Below are 27,036 nucleotides of genomic sequence, written 5' to 3' on the forward strand. Positions count from 1 at the left end.
TCGGGGATCAAGGACACAAATGAAAGAAGGGGAGGGAGGAAGCAACCGAAGCTTGTCCTTCTCTCTGGGTCAGCTCTCAGTCGTCTCTCGCTCCTCCACCAGCACAGGAAGAAACTGCTTCAAAGAGCGCGGGGGGAAGCTTTTCCTGTCGCCGCAGCTTCCCTGAAGCGCCCGTTCTCCCCACCCCACCCCGTCCGCCCGCCCGCCCGCCCGCAGTGCTCCGTTCTGCCTGCCTGCCTGCCTTCAGTTAATGGTTGAATCGGAACAGCTTCGGCTGAGTAAAAGAGCGAATAGTTATTATTCTCAGCCGAGCTGCTCCCAAACAACCAGAAACTAAGGCAGGCAGGCAGGCAGGCAGAATGGGACACTGTGGATTGAAGCGCGCGGGGGGTGGAGTGGGGGTGAAACGGGCGCTTAATAGCTGCGGCGACAGGAAAAGCCCCCGCTTCTTTGAAGCAGTTTCTTCCTTGGATGGTGGAGCAGCGAGAGAGCGGCCTCCTTCTCTTCTCTCCCCCGGTCCTTGCAAAATTTTCTGCTTTAAACCGGTCCCTGGTACAAAAAGGTTGGGGACCACTGATTTACCTTATAAGTGGTAATAATATTAATAAAAAAAAGTTCTGAGCTACCCTTATTTTGCTTCAAAGTTTTTATTTAGAAATTTAATTTTTTTTCCTGAAATTTCCCTCTTAAAATGAAGATGCGTGTTATACGCCTGTGCGTGTTATACGCCGATAAATACGGTAATTCTTTCTGTACAGAATCTTTAATAAGGTTATTTGCAATTTGAGTGTTCTTTATTATGTTGATAATCAATGCTGAGTAAACATATTTTCTCTTTAGCTGAATTCATGCCTATCTTAGGGACCAACCTGAATCCAGAATTCATTTCTGTGTGCAACAATGCTACTTGGGCAATTGGAGAAATATGCATGCAAATGGGTGAGTGTAAAAAAGTGCCCACGCAAATATGGTTGGATAGACTACTAAAACACTTTGTAGTTGTATTCTTTTCTGGTTTTTATATCAGAACAATATCTTTTTGGCATTTTAGGGTGAAAGGCTTCTTGTTGCTTAGGTGATGTATTTCTTCATGAAAACTATTGAAGTTGTGCTTTTTGATTTAATTCTGTTAGTCCCCCAGTGACATTTTCACTCTCACAGTCTTGAGCCATTGATGCAACTGTTGTTAATGATGGCTATGATATATTTTGATAATTTTATAATATAATTTGTTGAGGTGTTATCCCAGTGCATGGAGGCTGTGTGAGCCTCAGTGGGAAGAAACTAACACAAATTCAATGCCGCAAAGACCAAATGGCTGTAGATGTTGGAATCATCTAGATATGGGGACCTTACATCTTTATTCAGGGATGGAATTGCATTTGTCCATTCAAGAATGATAAAGCTCTTCTTGGACTTAAGAAACAAAAAAGGCCTTTGAAGAGCTCTGTCCAGAGTATCAGTTGCATCCTTTCCTGATTTGGGAAGGCCTGCCTGTGAAGACCACTTGGAAATGTTTCTTCTTTGTGAGCTGTAAAGATTGCCAGTGTACCTCCAGGTACAATTCAAGGTGGTGATGATAGCCTAGAAAGCCCTAAATGGCACAGGGCTTGATTAATTGTGAAACCATCTCTCCCATGGTTTCTTCCCATCTAGTAAAAACTGACAAAACAAGCATTCTCTGGGGCCCTGTAATAAACAGTGCCATTTGTCAGGAGCATTTCTGTGTCTTGGTGCCTGCCATCTGAAATGGCGTCCCCTCTGAAATCTGAGTGGCTCCCACCCTAATGGCATTCTGGAAGCCCTTACATATCAGGGTGTTCTCCCATGCTTGGGTTAACTTGGATTGAACCCCTTGCTAGATGTGCTTGCATGTTTTTTGATGGTGTATATCCAAATTCCCCATATTGTTAATTCGTTTGAATTTAACATTGTGAGTCAGCCTAGAGTTGGATGGTGCCAAAATCAAATAAATACCTAAATAATAGCATCAATTTCTACTTTATAGTTGTGCTTCATGCCTAATTATAATTGAACTCTTTTCATATGTTTGATTTCTAGCCTTAAATGGTGTTTTTAAGACTGATACAAGCTTTTTTGATCGATGAATCAAAATCATTTTGTTTCATGCATGAAGCAGCAGCAAGATGTTAAATTGGAAGACATTCAAATATGGAATGTAGATTTTTACAGTTAGGCATGACTCAGTTCATTAATTTCTTTTTACCAGGGGCTGAAATGCAACCATATGTTCAGATGGTGCTGAATAATCTTGTGGAGATCATCAACAGACCAAATACTCCTAAAACTCTTCTGGAAAACACAGGTGAGTGGTCATTCTAAGTCTTGTATTAAATGCATTTTCTGTCCTAGTGATAGCTACGATTGCTTATTAACTCATAAATACAGATTTATTAATATTGATTGGACTTCATGGGCAATCCTTTAACATAGCAATCATTCAAGATTATGCTTCAACTACCAATTGAGAAGAAAATGAAGCTGATAATCTTTATGATCAAATCCGATTGGAAAAAAACAAAACTTTAAAGCAAGATGTGTTGTTTGTGATTGGAGACGAATGCCAATGTTGGAAACACAAAGAAAGAAAATATTAAATTGTATGGCTTAGGAAACTGAAATGCAGCAGGGGATCAGCTTATCAATATCTGCTGTTCTAATTATTTCATGGCTGTCTTCAAACAACGAAAATAATGCCTCTATAAATGGATATTATCAGATGGAGGATGTACAAATCAAATTACATTATTGATAAAAGGAGGTGGAAGGTCTCAATTAGCATCAAAGACATGGCCAGGTGCTAACTGTTGAACAGATCAGAGAGCTGTTACAAAATACAACAAGCAGTAGTACAAGAGCATCTGTAAAGACACTGAATATGGAAATAAACAAGGGAAAAGGAAGGTCTTCCAAAAATTCTCTGAACTCAGAAGGTGTTCCAGTCTTAATATCTTGAAGAATGCCAAGGAACAAATAGACATTGATTCAAAGATAAAAGATGGAAGCAATATGCTGAAATACTGTGCAATAGAAATAGAATATAACAGAACACAATAGAATTCTTTATTGACCAAGTGTAATTGGACACGCAAGGAATTTGTCTTCGGTGCATAAGCTCTCTATACATAAAAATACATTCATCAAGAATCATAAGATACAACACTTAGTGATAGTCATAGGATACTAGATAAGCAATCAAGTCATACTAGGAAACTAAATAAAGCAATATAAATTGTAAAGATACAAGCAGTTATAGTCATAAGTAGGAGGAGATAGATAATAGGAAGGATGAGAAGAAGAATAGTAATACAGTCTTAGTAAATAGTTGACAGTGTTGTGGGAATTAGTTGTTTAGCAGACTGATGGCATGCAGGGAAAAACTGTCATTGTGTCTAGTTGTTCTGATGTGCAATGCTCTATAATGTCATTTAGAGGGTAGAAGTTGAAACAATGTATGTCCAGAATGTGAGGGGTCTCTAGATATTTTCACAGCCCTCTTTTTGACTCGTGCAGTATACAGGTCCTCAATAGAAGGCAGGTTGGTAGTAATTGTTTTTTCTGCAGTTCTAATTATCCGTTGAAGTTTGTGTCTGTCTTGGTTGCAGTGCCAAATCAGTTATAAAGGTGCAGATGAGAGACTCAATAATTCCTCTGTACAGCTGAGTCAGCAGCTCCTTGGGCAGACTGAGCTTTCTGAGTTGGCACAGAAAGAACATTCTTTGTTGTGCTTTTTGATGACGGTTTTGATGTTAGGTGTCCATTTTAAGACTTGAGATATGATAGAACCTAGAAACTTGAAGGTCTCTACTGTTGATACTGTGTTGTCTAGTATTGTAAGAGGTGGTTGTATAGGAGGGTTTCTCCTAAAATCTACCACCATTTCTACGGTTTTGAGTGTATTCAGTTCTAGATTGTTCCGGTCACACCAAAAGGCTAGTTGTTCAACCTCCCGTCTGTATGCAGATTCGTCATTGTCTCGAATGAGATCAACCACTGTGGTATCATCTGCAAACTTCAGCACTTTAACAGAGGGATCTTTTGAAATGCAGTCATTGGTATATAGAGAGAAGTAGAGAGAGTACACAGCCCTGGGGGGGCGCTCCCGTGCTAATTGTAAAGGTATCTGATGTGATGTTGCCTAGCTTCACCTGCTGCTTCCTGTTTGTTAGGAAGCTTATGATCCACTTACAAGTATGGTTAGGTTCAGCTAGCTGATTTAGTTTAGTTAGAAGAATATCTGGAATGATGGTATTGAATGCTGAGCTGAAGTCTACAAAGAGGACCCTTGCATATGTCTTTGGATTTTCAAGATATTGTAGGATGTAGTGATAGTTTTCAAGTAAGCCAGCACTAGCCTTTCAAAGGTTTTCATAACTACAAATGTTAGAGCAACCGGTCTGAAGTCATTCAGTTCCTTGATGGAGGGTTTCTTTGGCACTGGGATGACAGAAGAGTGCTTGAAGCAAGAAGGAACATAGCACATCTTTAGTGATTTATTAAAGATGTGGGTGAAGATGGAGGCCAATTGGTCAGCACAGACTTTTAAGCAAGAAGGAGTTACCTTGTCTGGCCTTGGTGCTTTTCCAGGCTTTTTTTCTGTGAAATAGATCTTGCACTTCTTTTTCTGTGATCACCAGAGGTTGTGAACCCAATGGGTTGGGGCCAGTTGTAGGAAGCTTGGCTGTTGTTGGTGTGTTTGAGATGGGGATTGTGGAGATAGGCGGCAGTAGTGTCCTCTCAAATGTACAGCAAAACACATTCAGGTCATCTGCCAGTTGTTGATTTCCTTTAGCATGGGAAGGAAGTTTGCTGTGACTGGTGATATTTTTAAGAATTTTCCACATGTTTGCTGGTTCATTTGTTGAGAACTGATTCCTTAGCTTTTCAGAGTAGCTTCTTTTTGCTGCTCTGATCTCCCTTGTAAATATGTTTCTGGCCTGATTGTACAGCATTCTATCACCTTTTATGCAGATGTAGATGTCAAGATACCTTAGAAGATAACAAATTACAAGAACATATAGTACCAGAAGATAAAATTAAATTAACAGTCCGGTCATTGCTAAGTCAAAAGGCTACAGGAACTGTTGGAATACAACAGTATGACAACCAACGGAAGAAGAACCAAGGTTCCAACAGAACTATGCCAGCAAATCTGGAACATGACAAAATATGACCTAAAATAAGAAGAGATCAGTCTGCACTCCAACACCAAAACTAGTAGACTTAAGGGAGTGTGCAAAGACTTTTGTACAATATCCTTAATGTCATATGCCAGCAAAATAATGCTCAGGACCATCCAACACAGATTAGAGCCTTACATGGAAAATGAGATGCCATAGATTCAAGCTGACTTTAGAAAAGGTGGGAAAGACGAGATATTATTGCTGGTGCATGCTGGATAATTGGGAAAGCCAGAGAATGTCCAAAATATGTCAATGTGTGCTTCATCAATTATAGAAAGACCTTTGATTGTATCAGTCATGTCAAGTTGTCAAAAATGCTCCAAAAAATGGGAATCCAAGAATGTTATCTTCATGAGAAACGTGTATAGGTCGAGAAGCCACAGTATGGACAGAACATAACAGACAGACTAGTTCAATGCACTCAATGGAGTGCAACAAAGCTGCATACTCTTTCCTTATTTATTCAACTGATGTGTGTAATATATCAATAGAAGCTGGATTGAACGAACAGAAAGGTGATTTTAAAATTAGAAGAAGGAGCACCAGTAAACTGCACTATGCTGATGTCAGTCCTGATAGCCAAAAACACAGAAGATCTACAAGCCCTACTATTAAAAATCAAAGAGCACAGTAAAAAAAAATGGGACTAAAATTAAATATAAAGAAGACCAAATTAAATGGCAACAGAACAATCAGTGCTGGAATCTGCAGTGAAAATATTGAAGTGGAGGAGAGCTGCCTTTTAGGATCAATCCTTAACAAAATAAGAAGTAGTCAAGAAATACGTCACAGACTGACACTTATGTCCATTCCTACAAAAACCAAAGTCATGCAACCATGCTATTTCCTATGAAATTTTTTCTATAGAAGGAAAAATTGGACTTTAAAAAATCAGGATAGGAAAAGTATTGATGCCTTTGAACATTGGTGGGAGAGAAAACTCTTGAAAATACTGCTCACAGTCAGTAAAACAAACTGATGGATCATTGAACAAATCAACTCAAAAGTTCTGACTCAACCATGCTCAAATTATCCTACTTCAGACACATTATGCGAACACCTAGCTGTCTAATGCTGAGAAAGGTGGAAGGAAGGAGAAGAAAAGGACGACTAGCAGCAAGGGGGATGAAATCAGTTATGATGGTAATGAGTGCACCATTGGGAGATTGAAATAATAGGTTAGGGATAAATCATCATGAAGGAAATCTGTGAAAACTTTAAAATGAGTTGATGACACATAATCATAATCAAATAAAGGCTTTGTATTTTCATACACGTGTTTTGAAAATAGGATTGACTTATAAAGGGAGCACATAATCATAGATGGAAATGTGTTTAAACCTTGGACTTCTATAGCTGTTTCTTCACTAAAATTTCATTAATTTAAAATGATTTATGACTTGCTAAAGGTTTAATGGGATTAAAAAACTACACATTTATCAAGTAGGTTTTTTTTTCTATGAACAACAGGTAACTAATTTGATACCATGTACTAGTGTGGAACCATCTTTATATTATGTGCTGCAGTATAATAAAGCTAAGGTGATACTGCCATATACCTCCATTGATTCTGTCCACCCATATCTTATTACTACAAATGGATAATACACTGCTTTGCTTTTGTGACATATCTATTTTTTTGTCTTTTCTAGCCATCACAATTGGCCGCTTGGGCTATGTCTGTCCTCAGGAAGTGGCACCGATGTTGCAGCAGTTTATCAGACCCTGGTTAGTGTTTATAAAGAGGCAAAGAAACAGACTTTGGGGCTTGCTTTTCAGGAGTTAAATCAGACTGGAGACATCTTCCATATGGGCTCAATCTTAGTGCATGGTTTGGGAAATGCATTGTTTTTGGTCTTTCTTGCTTTCTTAACATATGAAATATGTATTCTTGTTCATAGGTGTACATCTTTGAGGAACATTCGTGATAATGAAGAGAAGGATTCTGCTTTCCGTGGCATCTGTATGATGATTGGAGTAAACCCTGGTGGAGTTGTACAAGTAAATAAGCTTTAAAGATTATTGTGCATTGTTACATATGCTATCCCAGGCTGAACAAGAAGGTAGATCTTGCTGTACTGGTAAATCTACTGTTAAAATAATTAACAATGTTTGACTTGGAAATGCTTAGCTATAATAGTAGTCAGTTATGAAATAGATTTTTACATGAGACAATTTTTAAATTTTACATGTGTCTCCTTTGCTAGACTCCAAATACAGATGTTTATCTAGTATTTCTACAAAGATTGGTCCTACTACCTTGAACTCTGCCAGCCTAATTCATAATAATCAGACATTTACTCAGTCTTGTGTAAGTTTCCATTTGTTATGGTTCTTCATTTCTCATTAATTGACATTAGAGCTGGCTGTTCCATTTTCTATAGTATTTTTCAGATGCTCATTAATATATAGAAAACTAGTCAAAAACATCCAGTATATTACATACAGTAGTTCCACAAGATCTTTCTTGCCAGATTTCTTAGTTTCATCATACAGGTTAGATTTTTTGATTTCATGCCCTATACTTTTGTATAATGATAAATGTGTTTTTTTGTTGGATTGATCTATAATCTGTAGTGAATGTCTTCTTAAGAATTCTCATATTTTTGTAGGATTTTATTTTCTTCTGTGATGCTGTTGCTTCATGGGTGAGTCCAAAGGATGACCTGAGAGATATGTTTTATAAGGTAGGTCATCATCATTGGAAGAGGTTCGTTTGACAGTATATTTATTTTAAAATTTGCTTTACTTTAGTAAGTTGATGCTGTTTGTGTTTATATATATATACTCCTGTTATTTCCTAGCTCATATCTCTGAATTTTCTTTCCGAGTTTTTTTGGGAGGCTATAGATTTTAGTACTTCAAGTAGTTTAGTAATTCTAGTAATTTTATGTGAGAGGGGGTTGTACTGATAAGGGTGTGGCTGTAATGGTGTGCCTTTTTCTTCTCCCCCAATGTGTGATAATGTATTTTTTTTTCAGATTCTCCATGGTTTCAAAGATCAAGTTGGGGAAGATAACTGGCAGCAGTTCTCAGAGCAGTTTCCTCCACTTCTGAAAGAGAGGCTTGCTGCATTCTATGGTGTTTAGGCGAAGCAGCAAAACCATACTTGGTGAGTTCCAAGAATGTTGGGTGAGATTTTATCCCCAAAATTAAAAGGAAGAATGGGTAACTAAAAGGGGGTGGAACATTTTTTTAAAGAAATCTTGTCTCAAGGATGAAAAATTGAGAAGAAAGGGATAGACATTCCAGTTCTAACCACTAATCCATACTGATTTTAAAGATCCAGCCTTTTCATTTTTCTTTATGTATTAGGATAAAAAATATACCTATAAGACTTTAATATCCACCATAACCAGTGGTATTGATTTTTATTGCTCTTGAATTGTAGCCAGTTCCCACTTCTAATTGTAACTGAATTAATTTAACTAATTACATGATGAAAGTTAGATAACTTTGGTAAAATGAGCTGTGGAAAATGGTTGTCTTGTGAATTGAGTGTGTTGTGGGCTACTTTTTTTTAATTCTGATCTTTTTCTTTCCTCAGGTTCCTGTATGCGCTGGGAGGGATACTGGGAACTCGTCCATAACCCAGTGTTGCAGATCCCTGTTAATGGGGGGTTAGGGAGGACGGGAAGAGCATTGTGGGACATAAAATGACTGCTCCCCATCTCCTGAAATTTACAAAGTTGGGGGGGAGGGTGGGCCTCCATAACCAATTGAAACAAAAACCAGGGTATCTCAGTGGCAGAAGGAAAGGCTTCTTTATTCAGAGGCCATCATAGATGGAATGGGGTGGGGTGGGACTCGGCCCTGCGCTGAGAAAAGGGAGCAAACTTAAACTGCAACACTCTTGAGAAGGGGATCTAACTAGGGGCCATCATAAAGAACTAGCTAATAATAATAAGGGATAGGTTTAAGATGTTAAAAAGGATTTAAAAGCTACAGTGGTTTAAAGCCAGCTGATGAAGAGGGATGGGTTAAAATGTAATCCAAGGGGGTTATACTACTGTATATTTCCAGTCACTGGGATTCAAGAGATAAAGCTATTCTTCACCTTTTCAAGACTGCATGGTGACCAAGAAGTAGATTAGCAAATCTGTGAGTAGCCCATAATGACTAATTGTAAGCATTTTCATCTAGGAACCTTAAAGAAACCCACAAAATCTTTTTGCCATAATAATTGCCATGGCACTGTGTGCTAGAAGTGATGCTCAGTGCAAAGGCAGCCTATGATCTTGCAGGGACCTGCTAGCCATCTAGAGAGCAGTCTTTTTCATAAGAAATACTGTTGGAGAAGCATGTCTTCATTTTTTTTAAGATGCCACAGTGCAATGAGTCTTTTACCCTGTTATTCAGCTGTTACTTTGTGACACTGCTATTACATTGCTTCAGTTGCAGGAGGCAGGAAGGAGCAAGGAGGGAAACTGAATTTCACCTGGGAATGACTATACAGGACAAACATGGGCAGAAAGCAATGCATTTTTCAAATGGCTCATGGCATACGACGTCCTGCACTCTTCTGATCAGAGTGGTATTTTACATGATGGTTATTTACATTTTCTGTCTTAAGGACTTCTTTTCCACATTCACCATCCTGGCTTACATAAGAAATAGTAAATATATCAAAGTACAGAAGAATGATTAAACAGGGAACCCACCATGAATGATCAGTGAAAGCTTGTAGCTTTTGCTGCATATTTAAATGGAGTTACTATCTTAAGAAATTCTCATCAGATTCAGTTACATTATTCTCTGACAATGGGGGATTACTGAATGCTTTTAACATAGTTAAAGCCATAGATTTTTTTTAATAAGAAATGAACATGTTGAAGTAGAAGCCCATTTCCCCAAAGGCAGCTAGGATGTGGGGGAAAGGGAATACTGCTTCACTTAATGAAACACTTTTTGGAAAAATGAGGAATGCTTGAGGAGAGGTAATACTCAAAAGGAACACTCTGCAGAATAAACAAGAACAAGATTTGTGCAAAGCAGTGTTTGTCTACAGACAGCTTGCTGACAAGGAACAAGTGAGCTGAGCCACATCTCCAGCTTTCTTAGCAGATCCCAATGGAACTTCGGCAACATCAGGATTAATAGCCAGACAACTAGGTTGAACTGTGCCTTGCGTCCTGCATTGCTTCTGAGGGTGGTAAACAAAAGTGGTGAGACTACTTAGATGTTAAAGAAGATTTATGTGACAGAAAGGACATCTCTTTCGGGGGTTAAAGTTATACTTTCTGACAGTAACTGATGGTGACATTCTTGGTACTGTGTATGAATTTTTAAAAGTGTACTTGTGAGATTGCCCAGTAACTTAAGCTTCACTGATACACCTATCTCCATTTTTCTTTATATCTCTGGCCTCTGTTGCATATGTTAATAATGCTTGCAGTTCTTGGAATTTGACATAGAACTTGCTGGGGCATTACCGTTAAGGCCTTTGTGCCAGAAAATCATTTCATTTTGGAGATGACACATACCTAGGTGAAAGCTGCTATTCTCATTTTTGGATCTGATTATTAGAAGGTGGGGCACACCCTTGCATCTCTGCATCTCCTCAAAAAGGTCAAAGAAACAATAGTAAAATTGCAGATAGCAAACTTCCTGAATTCATCTTTTTAATAGCATCAAACTTGAGCAGGTCTCTGAAAGCAATCGGCTAGTTCTTTGCATTTTAATTGTTTTATTACAAGTGTTCCTCCTTGTGCTGTATTCTCCTTGTCCTGGGGGGAGGGGGAGCAGAGATTCTATTGGTTTTTAAATGCATGGGAAAGAAATATGCATATTTGGAGGTGGATTCCTGGCTTGTGCTTTGAAACCAAGTTTCCAGGAATATGAAAAGAAGGCTGTGCACTCTACCATCCAGTGAAGTTTAAGCTACTTGGCCTGACTGCCTCTTGAAATGGAATTTGTCTTTTGTACAAGTGCTTCTAGTATTGCCTCCTGTTTGTTAATCCTGGATTTGTATATTTGTAAATGTGCCGTAATGTTTCCAATGGTGGAACTGCAGTGTACCTAGTGTTGAAGCAGCTGCTTGCACCTTGCTCAAATGAGATTTTTCTCATTTTTATGTATAATTTTTGTCAACTAAAAAAAATTCCTGTGACTCCAGTTTCCTTGTTTCTGACCACTTTCTTTGTCTTAACTTAAATGTTTTTCATTGTATTTTCCAATGTAGTGACTCAGTGTCACCCCAAAATTCAACTGGGCTGAAGAATCCTGAATTCTGTATTTCCTAATGCTCAACTTTTATTAATTTTTTCCTTGAACTGCCTTGTTGAAGATAGTACTCCTGTGGAGGGTGGGAAACTTTTTTCAAGAAACTTCAGTTTGTTGGTAAAAAGATTTGCCTTTTCAAGTTATCATAATACAGTTGGTAAAATGAAACATTTTTTGAAAAGATGCACTTGAGTAATGTGGAATTAGAATTCTAAACTATACACAAACCCAAGATTATTTCCTTTCTAATATAGATGTATGTGCTTAGTGAAGCTGCTGGAGCCCTTTGATAACCATTATTTTGCAATGAACTCAGAAGATAACTAGATTTATGCAAATTCTCAGGCTTTCAGAAAAGAGGAAAGTTAGAGGTCACAATAACTGTCTTGTGCTGTATCCTTAGAGACAGCTGTAACAACTTTCCTGTTACTTGGACTTGAGGTATTAAATGTACTTATTTATTTATTTGATTTGTCAATCACTTGCAAGATAATAGGTATAAGTATAAACATAATTATGAATACATGAAATGGATACATATAAGAAAAATAAAAAGAAACAATAGAACAGGTATGGTAGGCACGTTGATGTGCTTATGCACGCCCCCTACACACCTCTTAGGAAAGGGGTGGGGTCAATAGCAGACAGTCTAAGGTTAAAGTTTTTGGGATTTGGGGAAGAAACCACAGAGTCAGGTAGAGTATTCCAGACATTGACCACTCTGTTGCTGAAGTCGTATTTCCTGCAATCAAGTTTGGTGAGGTTTACCTTGAGTTTGTATCTATTGTTTGCTCTTGTATTGTTATGGTTGAAACAAGTATTCATTGACAGGTAGGACATTGCAATATATAATTTTATGTACTTAGATTGGACCGAAGGCGGCGTAGCTCTAGATTTTCTAGGTCTAGAATTTCAGGTCTGGTGGCATAAGGTATTCTACAACGAGAAGGAGTGGAGAACTCTTGTGAAATATTTCTGGACTTTCTCAACTGTGTTAATATCAGACACGTAATGTGGGTTCCAGACTGAAGTATTCAAGTATTGGTCTAGCAAAGGTTTTGTATGCTCTAGTTAGTAGTTATACTACCAGAGAAAAAGCTACGTAGGATTAGGTTAACAACTCTTAATGCTTTTTTGGCTATGTAGTTACAGTGGGCTCTAGCACTTAGATCATTAGCATTTAGATCATTGGCTGATGCAATATACATCAGAACTTTAGCCACTAGCCAATTTTCTGGTAAGATGCATTTCATCTATATTATAGATTTGTTACTACACAAAGTCAACTACAGGAATTTTACTATTTTATCTTTCTAGACAAGGTTGTCCTGGAGCGCCTTTAAACTAGATGGTAGTCATGCTTGTATAATGTTTAGTTACCAAAAACATATTTCAGTTGTATTTAAACAAAAGTAAAATGATTGTATATTTTATGCATGCATTTGCACAATATAATTTTATACTACATACTTGAACATGCACATAACCATCCATATATTTGTTCGTACATATATTCTGAAAACTTTACAATGCAATCCTCTCCTGCTAAATTCCTCAATTGTCTTAGTCCTCGTCGAGATGTTAAACAGCAGCCCGTTTTGCTAATAGCAAATGTAAAAGAATGTTTTCAAAACACTGTCATAAGCCAGATAATAAACAGCCAGATTTCGGGAAGAGTATGGTTGAGGCTGCCAAAATTCAGCTGCTACCCGTGGAACCATTGTTTAAAAGCTACTACTTAGGTAGACGTTCTTGTGCGCACGCTCCGTACTTAGAACCCAGAAAATCGGGGACTTGTGGAAGCAGATCCTAAACGGTCGCCTTGCGTCATCAAATGGCGCCGGAAGCGGTTGCTCCTTGGAGACGAGACGCGCGAAGGCGGGCGCGACCTGTCAAGACGAAGCTGTCTTAAATCGGCTGTGCCGGTTCTTCCCTTCCGACGAAAGTGGCTGAGGCAGGTTGCCGTGAGGATTAGGATCCTGGCTCACTGCTGGGGCCGGGAAACAGGACTCGGCGTTGGGATTAATCTGTGTGGAGCTCCGCACCTGCAGAACGGAGCTCTTCTAACGGCGCTAAAGGCGGGCGTGACTGCTCTTCGTTTGCCCTGCTATCTGCCTGAACAGGGGAGTTGTCTTCGGCAACAAGAGCTGGGTTTTTCACTTGCTGCACTTCCCGGAGAGGTCCATGATAAGCGTGCGTGGAGGAAGGAAGCGGAGGGCGGAGGGCGGCAGAAGAGCAGCCCTTTTTCGAATCGGCTCTGGGCTGTGCGCGCGGGGAAGAGCAAGATAAGGAGGTTCGGTTCTAAAAAAAAAAACTGTTTGCTAAAATTGTGATAATAAGTGTGAGAGAAGTAGTTGCTTTTGCGAGATCTGGACTCTGGCTCTCTATGGTGTCAAAGGAGATACGCTGTCTTTGCGGAATCTGTTCCAGGGTTTATTTCATTAGGAAAAATGACAGCCATTTCAGAACAGACATTTTTCTCCTCCTGAACTATGCTTTGCCCATAGGATGTGCATGAGCCGAACATTCCTGATGTAGCTGGGAACCATAGCGTTGTATGATTGGATCATGCAGCAGTTTTATTTGTGTGGAGTCCGCTCTCTCGTTTTCAGATGAAAGTTTGGAAGTCAGAATGCCAGCAACTTTTGTAATCTTATTCTTTTCTCTTCCTATGAACATTATTGTTTGAAAAAAGATAAGACCAAATAAGATTATTTCTTCATTTATCATTCAGAAGTCATCTTCTTGTTAATTATCTAGGAATTTTTTTGAATGTCCAATAGATAATTTCTTTTTACATCTTGTACCTTGAGCATTATTTTAAAATTGTCAGGCTTAAGTGGTTCTATAATTTATGCTCTCAAAAATTCCTTTTTGCCTCATAAAACTTGCATTATTAGTTGAAATATCTATTTCTAATAAAATAAGGTATAACTTTGGTTTTTATCATTCCTTATCTGAATTGTTTGCTTCTTGCCTTCCTGCAGCAATGGAAACTGTCCCAGGTTCTTCTGTTGAACAGCAAGGCTCTGACATTGACTCTGACACAGAGAGCAAAATAGATCCAGATACCCAAGCCCTGGAGTATGTGGAGCGTGTTCTTGGAACTTCAAATCAGTCCAGGCAAGCAACCCAGTGTCTGCCTCCAGAGTCTCTCTCAGTAGGTGGTGGTAGAGTCCGAACATCAGACCTCAAATCACCTCTAGAACTGAAAAAATCTATTGTTGAAGAAACTGCTTCAGGGCTGTTATCTCTTCCTCTAGAGTTGATTTTAGAAATCTGTTCCTACCTGCAAGCCAGGTTTGTTTTGCATGTCCTTCCTTTAGTCTGCAAGACACTGAGGGACATTGTTCAAGATGAAGTCACTTGGAGAATTCGACTTTTAAAAAGAATTGGCAATTGCTATCCAGTTGTAGAAGGTAGGTGGGTTTTCTTTCTAGCTGTTGGTGACCTGTATTTTAGCTTTTTCACAAGCAGATTCTCGCATCATTAACTTTTGATTTTAAGGGAAGGTGGAACTGGTGTTTTAAATGTCGAGGATGTTAGGAGGAAGAAAGATGCTAAAAGGAGTTTTCCTTTTTGTCTAAAAAGTGAGAGGGTTATCACTAAGAATGAGTAGAAATTTCACTCTTGAGCTACTTTTCAAATGCTGCAATTTGTAAATATTGCTGTAAGAATTCTGAGTAGAACAATAAATATTTCCTAGCCTGCTTCTCTTTCATTTTTGGAATGTTGCAGGTAAGCTCAGTAATATTGTCTCTCAACTGATAGTACCAAGTCCTTTTCGATTTAAAGATAACATCTTTAACGTGTTAGTTCCCATTACAATATTAGAATTTGTCATAAGTTATTTTTACAGTGTTGCAATTCAGGCTACATTATGTAAAACTTCTGTGTTTTAGTATCTATCCTTTTTTTGTGTTTAAATTCTGTAAACATGTTAACACTTATATGCAAAACCATTATGTAAACATAAATAAGACACATAAACTTCTCTATATTTCTTATTTTTTTTTACAAAAACAAAAGAAAGCTATATGTTTTTTTTATTTTTTGGCAGGTAATGATTTTAATTGGCCAACAGCTTGCATTGAACTAGAAGAACACCTCCAACAATGGGCAGATAGTGGCAAAAACACAGAGTATTTTTCCCTTACTGAAGGGCACTTTGCTTCTGTTGATTCTGTATTGCTCCTTCAGGTAAAAAATCTGTCTCTCTTTGCTGTTTTTAATGATGCAGATAAAGGACATTCTTCAACATCCAAAGTTTAGTTAAAAGGAGCATGTTGAAAAATGTTCTCATTTTTGAGAAATAACTAACAAAATTCATCTGGCCAAATAGTTTCCTCAGTGTTATGCTCCATTATAAGCATAACTATCTCATAGTAGGAGCTAGTTGTGTATTTGTTAGCATTTTATATGAAATGATTCTTTAGACCTAAATGCTGAGTAGAGGATTAACTGTGGCCACTTCCTTTTAAAAATATCAACCCCCATCATTTAATCTAAAAAGTACTCATTGATTGATTGCTTTCCATTATCCTTATTCTTGATTAATTACTGCTAAAATACTGTATTTGTCAAACCATTCTCATATTGTCTTTATAATGGGCTTTCAGTTTTATGCTTGTTTATTTATTTCCATTTATATAGCCGCCTATCTTACTTGTAGGACTACTTGTGGCTTACATGTAAAAACAACAGAAAAATTAACTTGTATAAATTAAAACAATAGATTACAAAAATAAAAATGCAGGAGAATACCAACCAACGCCCATAAGCAATGCAACCATCTTGCAGGCTCCCCACATCCACCGGGGACTTGAAGGATTTTCTAAAGGCCAAGATTGGACACAACCTGACCTAAGGGGACATAATTTTCCAGACAGTGGATGATGCAGCATTAAAGGCTCTCGTCCTCTTGGATCCTGTTAGATAGAACTGCTTCATGCATGGGACCCACAATACATCATTTCTGCTGGATCTGATGGAATGGGTAAAGGCAATCGGGAAGACAGTCCTTCACAACAACCAAGCCTCATGCCTTATAGGGATTTGTAGATCACCTTGAATTGAACCTAGAAACAAATTAGCAACCAGCACAGCTCAGAGAACAGAGGTATAATGCACATCAATCTTGGATGCACATATTTTATTTATTTTTCAAATTTAGAAATCACCCATTTCCTTCAGAGAGGGACTCTGGGCAGCATACATATCAAATATTGCCATATTTGCATTAGCTGTAGCTTCTGAATGCTCTTTAAGGGCAGGCCTATGTAGAGCATGTTACAGGAATCCACCAGAAAAGTGACCAGGGTATGAGTGATAGAGACTATACATAAGGGGGTGTGGGGTGGGGGTGTTGTACTGAAAAAAAGTTGTACTGCTCACTGTCTTTGTGATACTATTCTGAAATATGAGGAACACTAACTTGCATAATTTGATTAGCATTTATTTTTGTTATCCAGGGTGGGGAGTTGTGCATTTCTGGCTCTCGAGACCGAAATGTCAACTTGTGGGATCTAAAGCAGCTGGGCAAAGCACCAGAAAAAGTTCTAGTGAAAGCACTGGGGACAGAGCGCAATGGAACACACAAGGTAACTGGAGATTCTGAAGCAGATCAATATATTAAACATAAATATTAAGCATTATTACAGAAAGTCTGTATTATCAACTCCCATCTGATAGCCCCATTCCATTGATAGCCCCTTTCCATTGTTTAAACTGGAAAATAAAGTGCAATGAGTTTCTGTGTGTATGAGGTGTAGTCCTTGAGTTAATATTGTAATTGAGCCTTCAATTGTAGTCATAAGTAATGATAGTCATATAGCAGGTCACCATATGACCAGAACCAGTTTTATGACCTGTTTTGCAGCAGTCATTAAGCAAATGCAGTCATCATAAAGGAACACTGTGGTCATTATGCAAACCCATTGTTTGCTATGGGGCAGTTTTGTCAGAAACCAGAAGTAAACGCTCTTTTCCTGCAAAATTGTAATTCATGACTATATGCCTAAAGGGTGTTGCAAATGACTGTAAATGTGGGCCGGTTGTTGAGCGCTCAAAATATGGTCACATTGGGGGAGCAGACATCAGAATTTCAGAACCAGGTTGTAACTATGTTCTGGGGGACCCATCATAAATGCAAACAATTGTTAATTGACTGGTCATAAATCAAGGACTACCTATAAGTGTATGACATTTCTCATGATTTGGGAATGTTCTAATTAATAGCAGTACATCAGTTTCTCTCTTTTGAATATTAAACCTTTCCCTTTTACAATCTTCCCTGGTAGCTTCTTTGTTGTTTACTGTAAAAAATAAAATAAAATGGCCAATGCTTTTTTATGGCTTGTTACAAAGAAAAGTAGGTATATATGTGATATATTTGCTATCTGGCAGACATATGGCCTCTTTCTTCCAGAAAACAGATGGCATTTAGGAGACCTTTCAGTCTTTTCTAATCTTGAGCAGAGAGTGACCATTCCCAGTGAAAAGGAATGGAATGCTTCATCACTTTACTCTGGTGATGCCTCAGTGCAATATCTTCTGCAGTAGATATAGAAAGTCCATGCACCCCTGTTAAAATGCCAGGCTTTTGAGATGTAAAAAAAAATCAGACCAAGATAAATCACTTCAGAATCCTTTCCACCTTTAACTTATAAGCTGTACAATTCAATTGAAAAACAAATTGAAATCTTTTAGGGGGGGAAATAATAAAAAACTTACAATAATGTATTTGCATAAAGATGCACACCCTTAAACTAATACTTTGTTGAAGCACCTTCTGACAACATTCAATCTTTTATTTGACCTTCTGGTGAAGCCATTATTTTGTTGATCTGGACTGGAGCTATGCTTTGGGTCATTGTCATGTTAAAAGGAGAAATTCCTCTTTATCTTCAGGATTTTAGCAGAGATTTTGTGCCAAAATTGACTCATATTTGGAACATTTCATAATTTTCCCCACCTTGAATAAAGCCCAAGTTCCATTTATAGAAAAGCAGCCCAAAAACATAATGCTTCACTGTGGACATGGTGTAACTTTTGATGGTGCACAGTGTTGTTTCTGTGCAAAACATACTTCTAGAAATCATGGCTAAAATGTTCATCATTGGTCGCATCAGACCATAATACATTTTCCCACATGCTTTTGTCAGTCTTGATGTAGGTTTTTGCAAAAGGCTTTGATGTTTTTCTTCCTAAGAAAAGACTTCCATCCTGCCACCCTACCTCGTACCCCAGACATAAGAATATGGGAGATTGTTGCCACATGTAGTATAAAACCAGAACTTGTCAAATATTTCTGCGGCCCTTTTAATGTTGCTATAGGCCTCTTGGCAGTTTCTTGGATCAGTTTTCTTCTCGTTTTTTCATTAATTTTGGGAAGCACAACCAGTTCTTGGTAATGTCACATTGTGCCATATTTTCTCCACTTGTTAATGACTGTCTTCACTGTGCTCCACGGTATATGCACTGGAAATTTTTTAGTGTCCATCTTCTGACTAATAACTCCAACAGGTACCTTTGATGCTTTGTAAACTCTTTGTAAACCATGATTTTTGCTGTAAGAGGCAATAGAGTAAATATCAGAAAAATCCTATTAGAACAGCTGAACTTTATATAGGCCTGATCAGGATCACTTTAATTAATGGCAGGTGTGTATTGAATACTATTTAATATAAGTTTGAATGTGATTGGTTAATTTTGAACACAACTACATTCCTACTTATAAGAGGGTGTGAACATTTGTGAAGCCACTTTTCTCTAGTCTTTTTTTGTAATTCTCCCCCTCCCCCAAAAAAGTTTTCAGTTTTTCAATTGAATTGTACAGCTTAAGAATACTGAAGCAATTTATCTTGGTTTCATTTTTTTTTACACTTGAAAAACCTAGCATTTTAACAAGGCTGTAGACTTTCTATATCCACTGTAGATCAAAAAATTGTGATACCAAATTGAAACTGAATTTCTATTCTAAAATGATATAGATTTTATTAGAAATATACAATGATGCATATTTATTAAGCTGTTGTAACTTATTTCATATATAACAGAAGATTGGTTGTCTTCAGAGAACAAAAGCATTTGTTGTAGTTTTGTTATTGTTATTACAATGTATAATCATTGAAAAGATTAGCTGGAGCTGTCATATATATTTTTGTCCCTGCTCCCCCCCCTTTTTTTTCTACCCGCCACCATCTAGGGGTGGGTTTGGTCTCTGGCTTCACATGATAACCGTGTATGTTCAGGCTCCTGGGACAGCACAGTGAAGTTATGGGATATAGCTGCTGACGGAAAACAATTTGGAGAAATCAGGTACTGTTGCTGTTTATCCCCTTATGCTATATTTATTTGGAAGTGTAAATGGGAAAAGGAAAACTAGATTCAAAGAAACAGTATTAATAATGACCAGAGAAATAAGATATTGGCTTCAGTCCTTAATCGGGGCCCCAGAGAGATTTAACATCTTACTTCCTAAAATCAAATCATGATAAAAGGCCTAAAATAGTACAAGAATCCAGTCCTGAGTTATATTAAATGTCACAATAATTTCATCTAATTTTTTTTCTTGTCGTATTTTCCAAGGATTTATTTAAAAAGACTAGATTAATGTACAATCAATATTGTATCACCATAAAAAGGAAAAACCAAAAAAGATTAGACAAAGGGTTGTGAAGGAGCATTGGAGGGTGAATAAGGACAGGAACTGATGCAGACCTACATAGAGCCAAAATATCAACTAAAATGTTATTTATTTGAGTTTGTTTACTATAATGTAAATATTGTACATCTTTCATCTTGATCTTCTATACCTTATTTCTCTGATATGCATATATAGCAGTTTGCAGGTGCTTCTAGGAAATTTAGATATATTTTTTTCTCCCTGTCTTTCGGTCCATCCCCTTGTATTTGGCCGTGAGATATTTCAGGAAAAAAAATCTTTAACTTGGATAGGTATAAGCCGACAAAGAAAATTCCAACTCACTTACATAATAGCTCACCCTGTCACAGGGAAGGAGGTTATTCTACATAAATGTATTATGGCTGTAAGAACAGTGCAACCTTTTCTAGGCTTATATTTCTAGAATTTCCACACTGACTTGCTGGTTTTAGATCCAGAGAGCTGGAGGTTGCAAATTTAATGAAAACGAACTCTGTGGACCATTGGAATACACTTCCAGATTTATCAGACCTTAGCAAGGGGGGGCAAACGGCCGGGGCCACATCCGCCGGGTCTTTTAGCGCCAGCAGTTGGCCGTGAACCGCGCCCTTTTCATCTTCTATCTGTGGCAATCATGCGCAAACTTGAGTTTTGAGGTCTCGGAAAAAAAGTTTTTTCCACCCTGAGTACGGCAGGCCTCCAAAAACAAAACTCTCCTCCCCACTTTGAAAGGGCGACAAGCGTTTGTATCTGTAGCTGACCCGGCCCGCGCTTAAAGTCTGGCCCCGAGCAAAAAGGCCCACCCTGCCTTAGCATATTGGATGTTTCATATAATAAACTAATTTCTGTGAAGGCTTCATCATCTGCATTTAATTTATGCTATTTGAGTGGAGTCATTATGCAAATGCCAAAAATAACCAAGATATTCTTATCTGTTAAAAGTTCATATTTAATGATATTCATATATATATATATTTATATCACTATATGAATTACTTTGTTCAATTAATTCATTGAAATTAAAATTCTTTATAATTCAGCATGTAAATAAGCCCTCTATTGGCTCTTCTAATCTGCAGTCAAAGATCAGCCGTAGATGACGCTAAATAGGCAGCCACTGCAAGCAGCAAAATGGGAACTAGCTACTGTAATTTATGTTATAAATAGTGTCAGTCTAGAAATAATGGGAAGCCCAAGGCTGAACAAGGATTTACTGACCATAAAATATGCTTCTTGACACATCGCCTGATCATTTCCTTTTGGATTCTAGTGAGAAAGCAGCTGTATTGTGCCTTTCTTATTTGCCTGACATTCTGGTCACAGGAACATATGACAAGAAAGTGTCAGTCTATGATCCACGAGGTTAGTATTAGTTGTTTCTTTACATTCTGAAGACTTAAAATGCCTGCTTGCAAACGATCATTGTCACCACAGTTAAGGCATGGAGGTTGCATGATTGCATTTCAGGTGCTTGGTAACTGGCTGGCATTTATGATTGGTTGCAGCGTCCCCTAGTCATGTGATTAAGTTTGGGGGGGGGTTGCCATTTTTCAGCAAAAAATGCCCATAGGATAAGCTGGAATGAAACTTATAACCATGTTTCACTTAATGACTATGTGGTTTGCTTGATAATTGCAGTGACTTGCTTAACAAAACAATGCAAAAACAATCATAAAATTGAGTCTGATCACATAGTGACTCGACATACAACCTCAATAACATAATCAAACTTCTGAACTTGATTATAGTTGTAAGTCATAGATTACTATATGCCAGGATCTTCTTATCTCAGTGGACCAAGAACAGTCAGAAAAGAAAGGATTATTCCATCTATCTAGACATTTAGATGTCTTCTGTGCCAGATATAGGCAAATTGTGGATGCTCCCAAATAATTACTACCATGTGGAAGTCTTGCCCATTCACAAAATGTCTGTGAACCAATCACAAAACACTCAATTATCAGTAAGCAAACTATTGAGTTTATTCCCATCGTTCTCACTAGCCACCAAAGATGCTTTCTACTTCTTTAGCTTACCCTTATCTTTTTTTTTTTTTTAGAAAAGAAGGTCCATTTCTGGACGTGGTTGCAGTCATCTACCATTTTTATTTTCCCTATGGCCAATGCAAAGCCTAGAAGTACAATGTTTTTGAAAATAATTGGTTTTGCAGCACTTTCCCATTTATTTATGTTTAAATCAATATAATTTTTATTTTAAAAAATTTAAATTAGGTTGGGGCGGTCGGAAATTAACTGGCATCAAAAGGCATATTGGTAGCTCAGAGTACGTTGTCTCCCTACAGCTACAATTAATTTCTGAAGACTGCCATCTCAAGCAGAAAGTTTGGTGCAAGAAAATTATAATTCCCCACTCTGGTTGTTTGGGTATAAACTGTTATGATGGGTCATACATACTAGTTTTCTATATGTAATAGGAACCCACCCACCCCTAAATTCATTAGGAGTGGTGAGACAGGGAGGAGCTGGCAAGAGTATTCCTAAAGGAAGCTCTGCTTTCTCTCCTGCTTGCAGTTATCTTGATAATTAAATGGCAAGCCTCAATGTAGAGAAAGAATTTGTATGTGATTATAGTTGAGCAAGCCACCAATTTTATAAGATTTATCTTGTGCAGGTGACTGGGCTCTTGTGATGCATCTCTTGGCCCTCTCTCACAGCTGCTTGTGCCCCAGTGATGAGCCGCAGGCTTCACTCCAATGCAGTGCTATCCCTTGCAGCTGACGAACACTTCATTATCTCTGGCAGTGAGGACCGAACGCTGGTCTGTTTTGACAGGAGGACCAATAGTGTGCTTCAAAGGCTTCAGGTGAGCTATTCAGCTTCAATCTCTTTTTCATGATAAAACTAGCCAACAGTTATTTAGAAAAAAATCACCCAAGAAAAATCGAATCCTTAACTATTCCATACAGATGTTCCTATTTTCTCTTAGACTGTAAATTGAACAGATCTGATAGAAGTCAGTTACGTATTAGAGTACAGGAATACAGTAAGAATACAGGAAGTTAGATAAGAATAAGGTAGTGTAAAGGAACTAGATTATATTAGTAAAATAATAGATAATGCAAAGCTAATAATACAAGGAAGTAGAAGATGAGATTAAGTAGGAGATGGAATGGATTTCCAGTAAGCATCATGGTAAAATTAGACATCCTTGCTGAAGAGGAATAGTGTTTACGGTGAAAAGATCATGAGACTACAAGAACTGAGGTTTTATGATTGGCTTATGAGTCAAATGGCTAGGAGTTTAGTGATATCTAAGCTCAACAGTTGTAACATAGCCTGTTGTGTACAAAACACTCTACCGAGTTTTATTTCTTAATCATCTTTGGGATTATTTTTACTGCTTGGAAATATTAACAGCAGGTTTTTATGGTATTCACTGAGTGAGTCTTATTCTCCTTGAGGAAAAAAAATTAAATGTGATTTTAAGGACTTGGGAAAAATACTGGGTTTTCTGAATAAGGAACAAAAGAGTGTTGATTTTAGAATATTAAAAAAAACAGGGATATTTGGAATAAAAATTCAAAACTAATTATAAAAATCCTTTTTGCTTGGGTTCATTGGGGGAAAATGATATAATGAGACTTTGAAGATTGGATACTAGAGGGAACTAAAAGAAAATAAGTATTACAGCTAAAGGAGAAGTATATTTAAATTTGACCTGTTAAGAAAAAATGGAACAAAATAATTTAACTGTATATTTTGAAGGACATTTTGAACAATAGACACAAATTGTGTCTTAATTTTAAAAATGTTTGATACCATAGAAAGATTATATTTATGTCACAGAAGAAGAACAAACTATACCGGATAAGACTGAAACTGATTTGATTGAGGATTTAAATATGAGAAATTACAAAAATAACATGGAACAAGAAAATAAAGTGGACATAAAAATGAAACTGATTGTCTTAATATTTAAAGGGGACATACAAATATTGAATCAGAAGAGTGATTTGGATAATATTTTTTTACTATATGTACAAAAGAGATATTTTAAAGACTTGAAGGACTTTCTGAGATGGGATTAAAAAAATGAAAAAATAAATCAAATTCTAGGACATTATTTGAAGGGAACCAAAAACTGAAAAGTATGGGGAAGGAATCTATAGCTGGTTTATTTGATCAAGTTTAAAGTAGGTATTTATTGCTGGTAACACTTAATGGATTTTTGCTGATAAGAATTCAATTATTAGGATGATGAAATATAGGAGCTAAATAATAAGAAATTGGATAGGATTAAATGCATCACATATTTTTAATAACAATAAGGAAGAATAATGGAATTTAATATTTACCAGAGATAAAATGTATACAAGACCTTACTTTTGTATATAAGTTTTATAATAAACATCGTGACCATAGGAATTGTGATATTTCATACTTACGTCTGGTGTCATGTAGAACTGTGCCTATGGCAATGATATTTATCTTTTCCCACAGCTGGACACATACCTATTTTCCATGTCATACCAGGGTTCTCAACTATGGGCTGGAGACAATCATGGAATGCTGTATGTCTTTGAGAACAATGGAGGGCATTTCCAGCACATTCGGGTATGGTACTGATGATAGATCATGGAGGGACAGAGAAATATGGTTCTTTTCTAATTTCCACACATAAAACAATTCTCTTTCATTTGATGTCTCACTGCTTTTTCTTTTGTCAGTATTTTGATGTAGGTCATCGCTCTCAGATCACTGGAGTCCAACACTCATTGGGTGCACTGTATACAACTTCCACTGACAAGACACTCCGTGTAAGAATTGTGGTGGTATCTAAGTATTTTATTAGGAATAAACAGTTAATTCACCAATAGCAAAATCACTTAGACTTATATACCACTTTATAATACTTTACAGAAGTCTCAGAGTGGTTTACAATGTCAGCATATTGCCCCCAACAATCTGGGTTCTCATTTTATGAACCTCAGAAGGATAGAAGGCTGAGTCAACCTAGAGCTGGTCAAGGACTGAATTCCTGGCAGTGAAATGCAGAATTAGCCCGCAATACTGCTTCACCATGGCTCATAGATTTCCAATCTATGTCTGTTTCACATGGGTTTATCAAAAGTAAATTCTATTTGTGCATTGGTTTATTTTTTAACCTGTACAAGAAGTTGCATGAATTATATTTAAAAATGTCTATTTTCTTACAAAATATGCATTTCTAAACAATTAGTCCTTAACATGCTTTATATATTTGGTGGGTTTTCTCTTTGGACTGAAAAATCAAATCAAATCTAAAGAATAACTGAATTATTTGTTGCCTGGAAAAGTAGTTCTGATAGTGTTGTGACTGAGGAGCAAAACAAAACAGAACAAAAAAAATAATCACATCACTGTAGATTCGATCAGTGGAAGCAAAATTAATTCTGTCCACTATTTTTTAAATATTTGACTGAAAAATAAAGCAGCAATGAGACCCTAGTTGCCATAAAGTTTTAGCTATAAACCAAAACATTTGATTATTTCAACAACTTTAGGGTAGCTTCAGAAAAAGATGATGAAATATGGTGAAGGCCATCTCATAGTATTTTCACATGTTTTCATATCACTGTGTACCGATTAAGCTCCTTCACTGCATACTGCCTGGCTTTATCAGATTCATAGACCATTATTTTGGAGAGTTGCTTATACCAAATAATTGCATTGGCACAAATGTTTTGGGACTTACAGCAAAGTAAAATAAGGTTTTTTTTAAAAAATGTTGTTATATTCTCGTATCATTTTTAGACTTAAACCTCTTGGATTTTTCTTTCAGATCCATGTTCCTACAGATCCACCAAAGGTCATCTGCTCACAGACCCACAGCTATGTGCTAAATGGGGTAAGGACAAGAGGCTGGAGATGCTGAAAGATATTCTGGGAAAGGCCTGCTGCAGCTATGAAAGGGAGGGATCCATTCACTATTGTCATCGTTTGGGGTCAAATTGAATTTTATTGCAGTTAGCTCTGCTTATCATCAGGGTTTTGTTTTGTTTTGTTTTTTTGCAGATCTGTGCTAAAGGAAATATGGCAGTAGCTGCCTCAGGTGGTTTATCCTTGGAGGTTTGGAAATTCAGTATTTGATGATAAGCCACATAGTGATCCATGCTCTCACGTTCAGGATCATCAAGTACAGTGGATTACTTCCTTGTAGGTTCCAGATTTCTGGTGTCTGATGAATTGTTGTTGTTGTTGTTGTTTAATACGTTCTTTGGGACTGAATAATCAAATGTTGAAACCTCAGCCTTGCTTGTCCCAGTAGGGGTAACACAGAGGCTTGAATGGAGGCTATCTGATTCACTTGAACCTTAACCTCGTCCTTTCTTGCTGGCCATCTCTCTCATTTCACTTTGTGTGGTTGAAACACATATTTGTGTGTACTCTTTCCATCATCTGGCCCCTTCGAAGTCTGTCCCATTCAACATATAGGAGCAGTATCTTCTCTATGGCTTGATGGCCAAGAACTTATTGGCTTACAAGGTAAATAAGCACAGGTCTAAGCATGAAAGGGTGAATTATGGGTAGAGGGGAGGGTGATGATTAGAGAGACTACCCAGATAGCCGGGCCTGGTGAATGTTTACATTAAATTAAAATATTCTGCCATAACGGCAGATCAAGATTTATGTTGCCTTTTTTCTCCCTTGTGGTAAGCAAAGCATGTCTTAAAGCATGATTTTTTTAAGGGATTTGGTTTAGAATTAAGATGAACCCACTAAAAATAAGATTATATAGCAAACTTTGACTGTACAACAATTTTCTCAATTTTGTCATTAAATTATAACAAAAACAAGTTTTGAACAAGATGAACTGTTTCCTCAATGACATATAGTTCGTATCTTGTGTTCAGCCATAGAGTTTGGTTGGTTTTGTTTTAATATTATATATGAACCATATCACATGCATGGTTTGTCTAGCATTATTGAATTAGCCTTGAGGCTT

At 37.3% G+C, this 27,036-nt stretch overlaps 2 protein-coding genes across 5 annotated transcripts in view; both read left to right on the plus strand.

The window, feature by feature from the left end:
• Positions 1-11,318, plus strand: part of TNPO2 (transportin 2) — a 43,476-nt gene extending 32,158 nt beyond the window's left edge. For all 3 annotated transcript variants that reach the window (XM_087955533.1, XM_026681512.2, XM_087955532.1), the window contains exons 19-25: positions 841-939; positions 2,231-2,326; positions 6,857-6,932; positions 7,106-7,205; positions 7,817-7,891; positions 8,186-8,316; positions 8,752-11,318. In XM_087955533.1, the coding sequence (XP_087811659.1) occupies positions 841-939; positions 2,231-2,326; positions 6,857-6,932; positions 7,106-7,205; positions 7,817-7,891; positions 8,186-8,293 (554 nt within the window). In that variant the 3' untranslated portion in view covers positions 8,294-8,316; positions 8,752-11,318. The remainder of the gene's footprint in view (positions 1-840; positions 940-2,230; positions 2,327-6,856; positions 6,933-7,105; positions 7,206-7,816; positions 7,892-8,185; positions 8,317-8,751) is intronic.
• Positions 11,319-13,262: 1,944 nt separating this feature from the next.
• FBXW9 (F-box and WD repeat domain containing 9) lies at positions 13,263-26,900 on the plus strand. 2 transcript variants are annotated; one of them, XR_015747631.1, is made up of 12 exons: positions 13,263-13,719; positions 14,414-14,845; positions 15,487-15,626; positions 16,898-17,026; positions 19,633-19,745; positions 21,362-21,453; positions 22,766-22,914; positions 24,552-24,665; positions 24,779-24,868; positions 25,873-25,938; positions 26,106-26,246; positions 26,359-26,576. XR_015747631.1 is itself a non-coding variant. In XM_026681615.2 (11 exons), the coding sequence occupies exons 2-11, from the start codon at positions 14,416-14,418 to the stop codon at positions 26,178-26,180; spliced, it is 1,398 nt and encodes a 465-aa protein (XP_026537400.1). In that variant the 5' UTR covers positions 13,263-13,719; positions 14,414-14,415; the 3' UTR covers positions 26,181-26,900. The 2 variants fall into 2 exon arrangements, 1 of the variants encoding a protein (XP_026537400.1); XM_026681615.2 differs by having other exon boundaries at positions 26,106-26,900.
• The last annotated feature ends 136 nt before the right edge of the window (positions 26,901-27,036 follow it).

The sequence above is a fragment of the Notechis scutatus genome, chromosome 2 (assembly GCF_049901735.1).
Source record: "Notechis scutatus isolate UNSWTSFEM ecotype Mainland chromosome 2, rNotScu1.2, whole genome shotgun sequence".
Lineage (NCBI taxonomy): Eukaryota > Metazoa > Chordata > Lepidosauria > Squamata > Elapidae > Notechis > Notechis scutatus.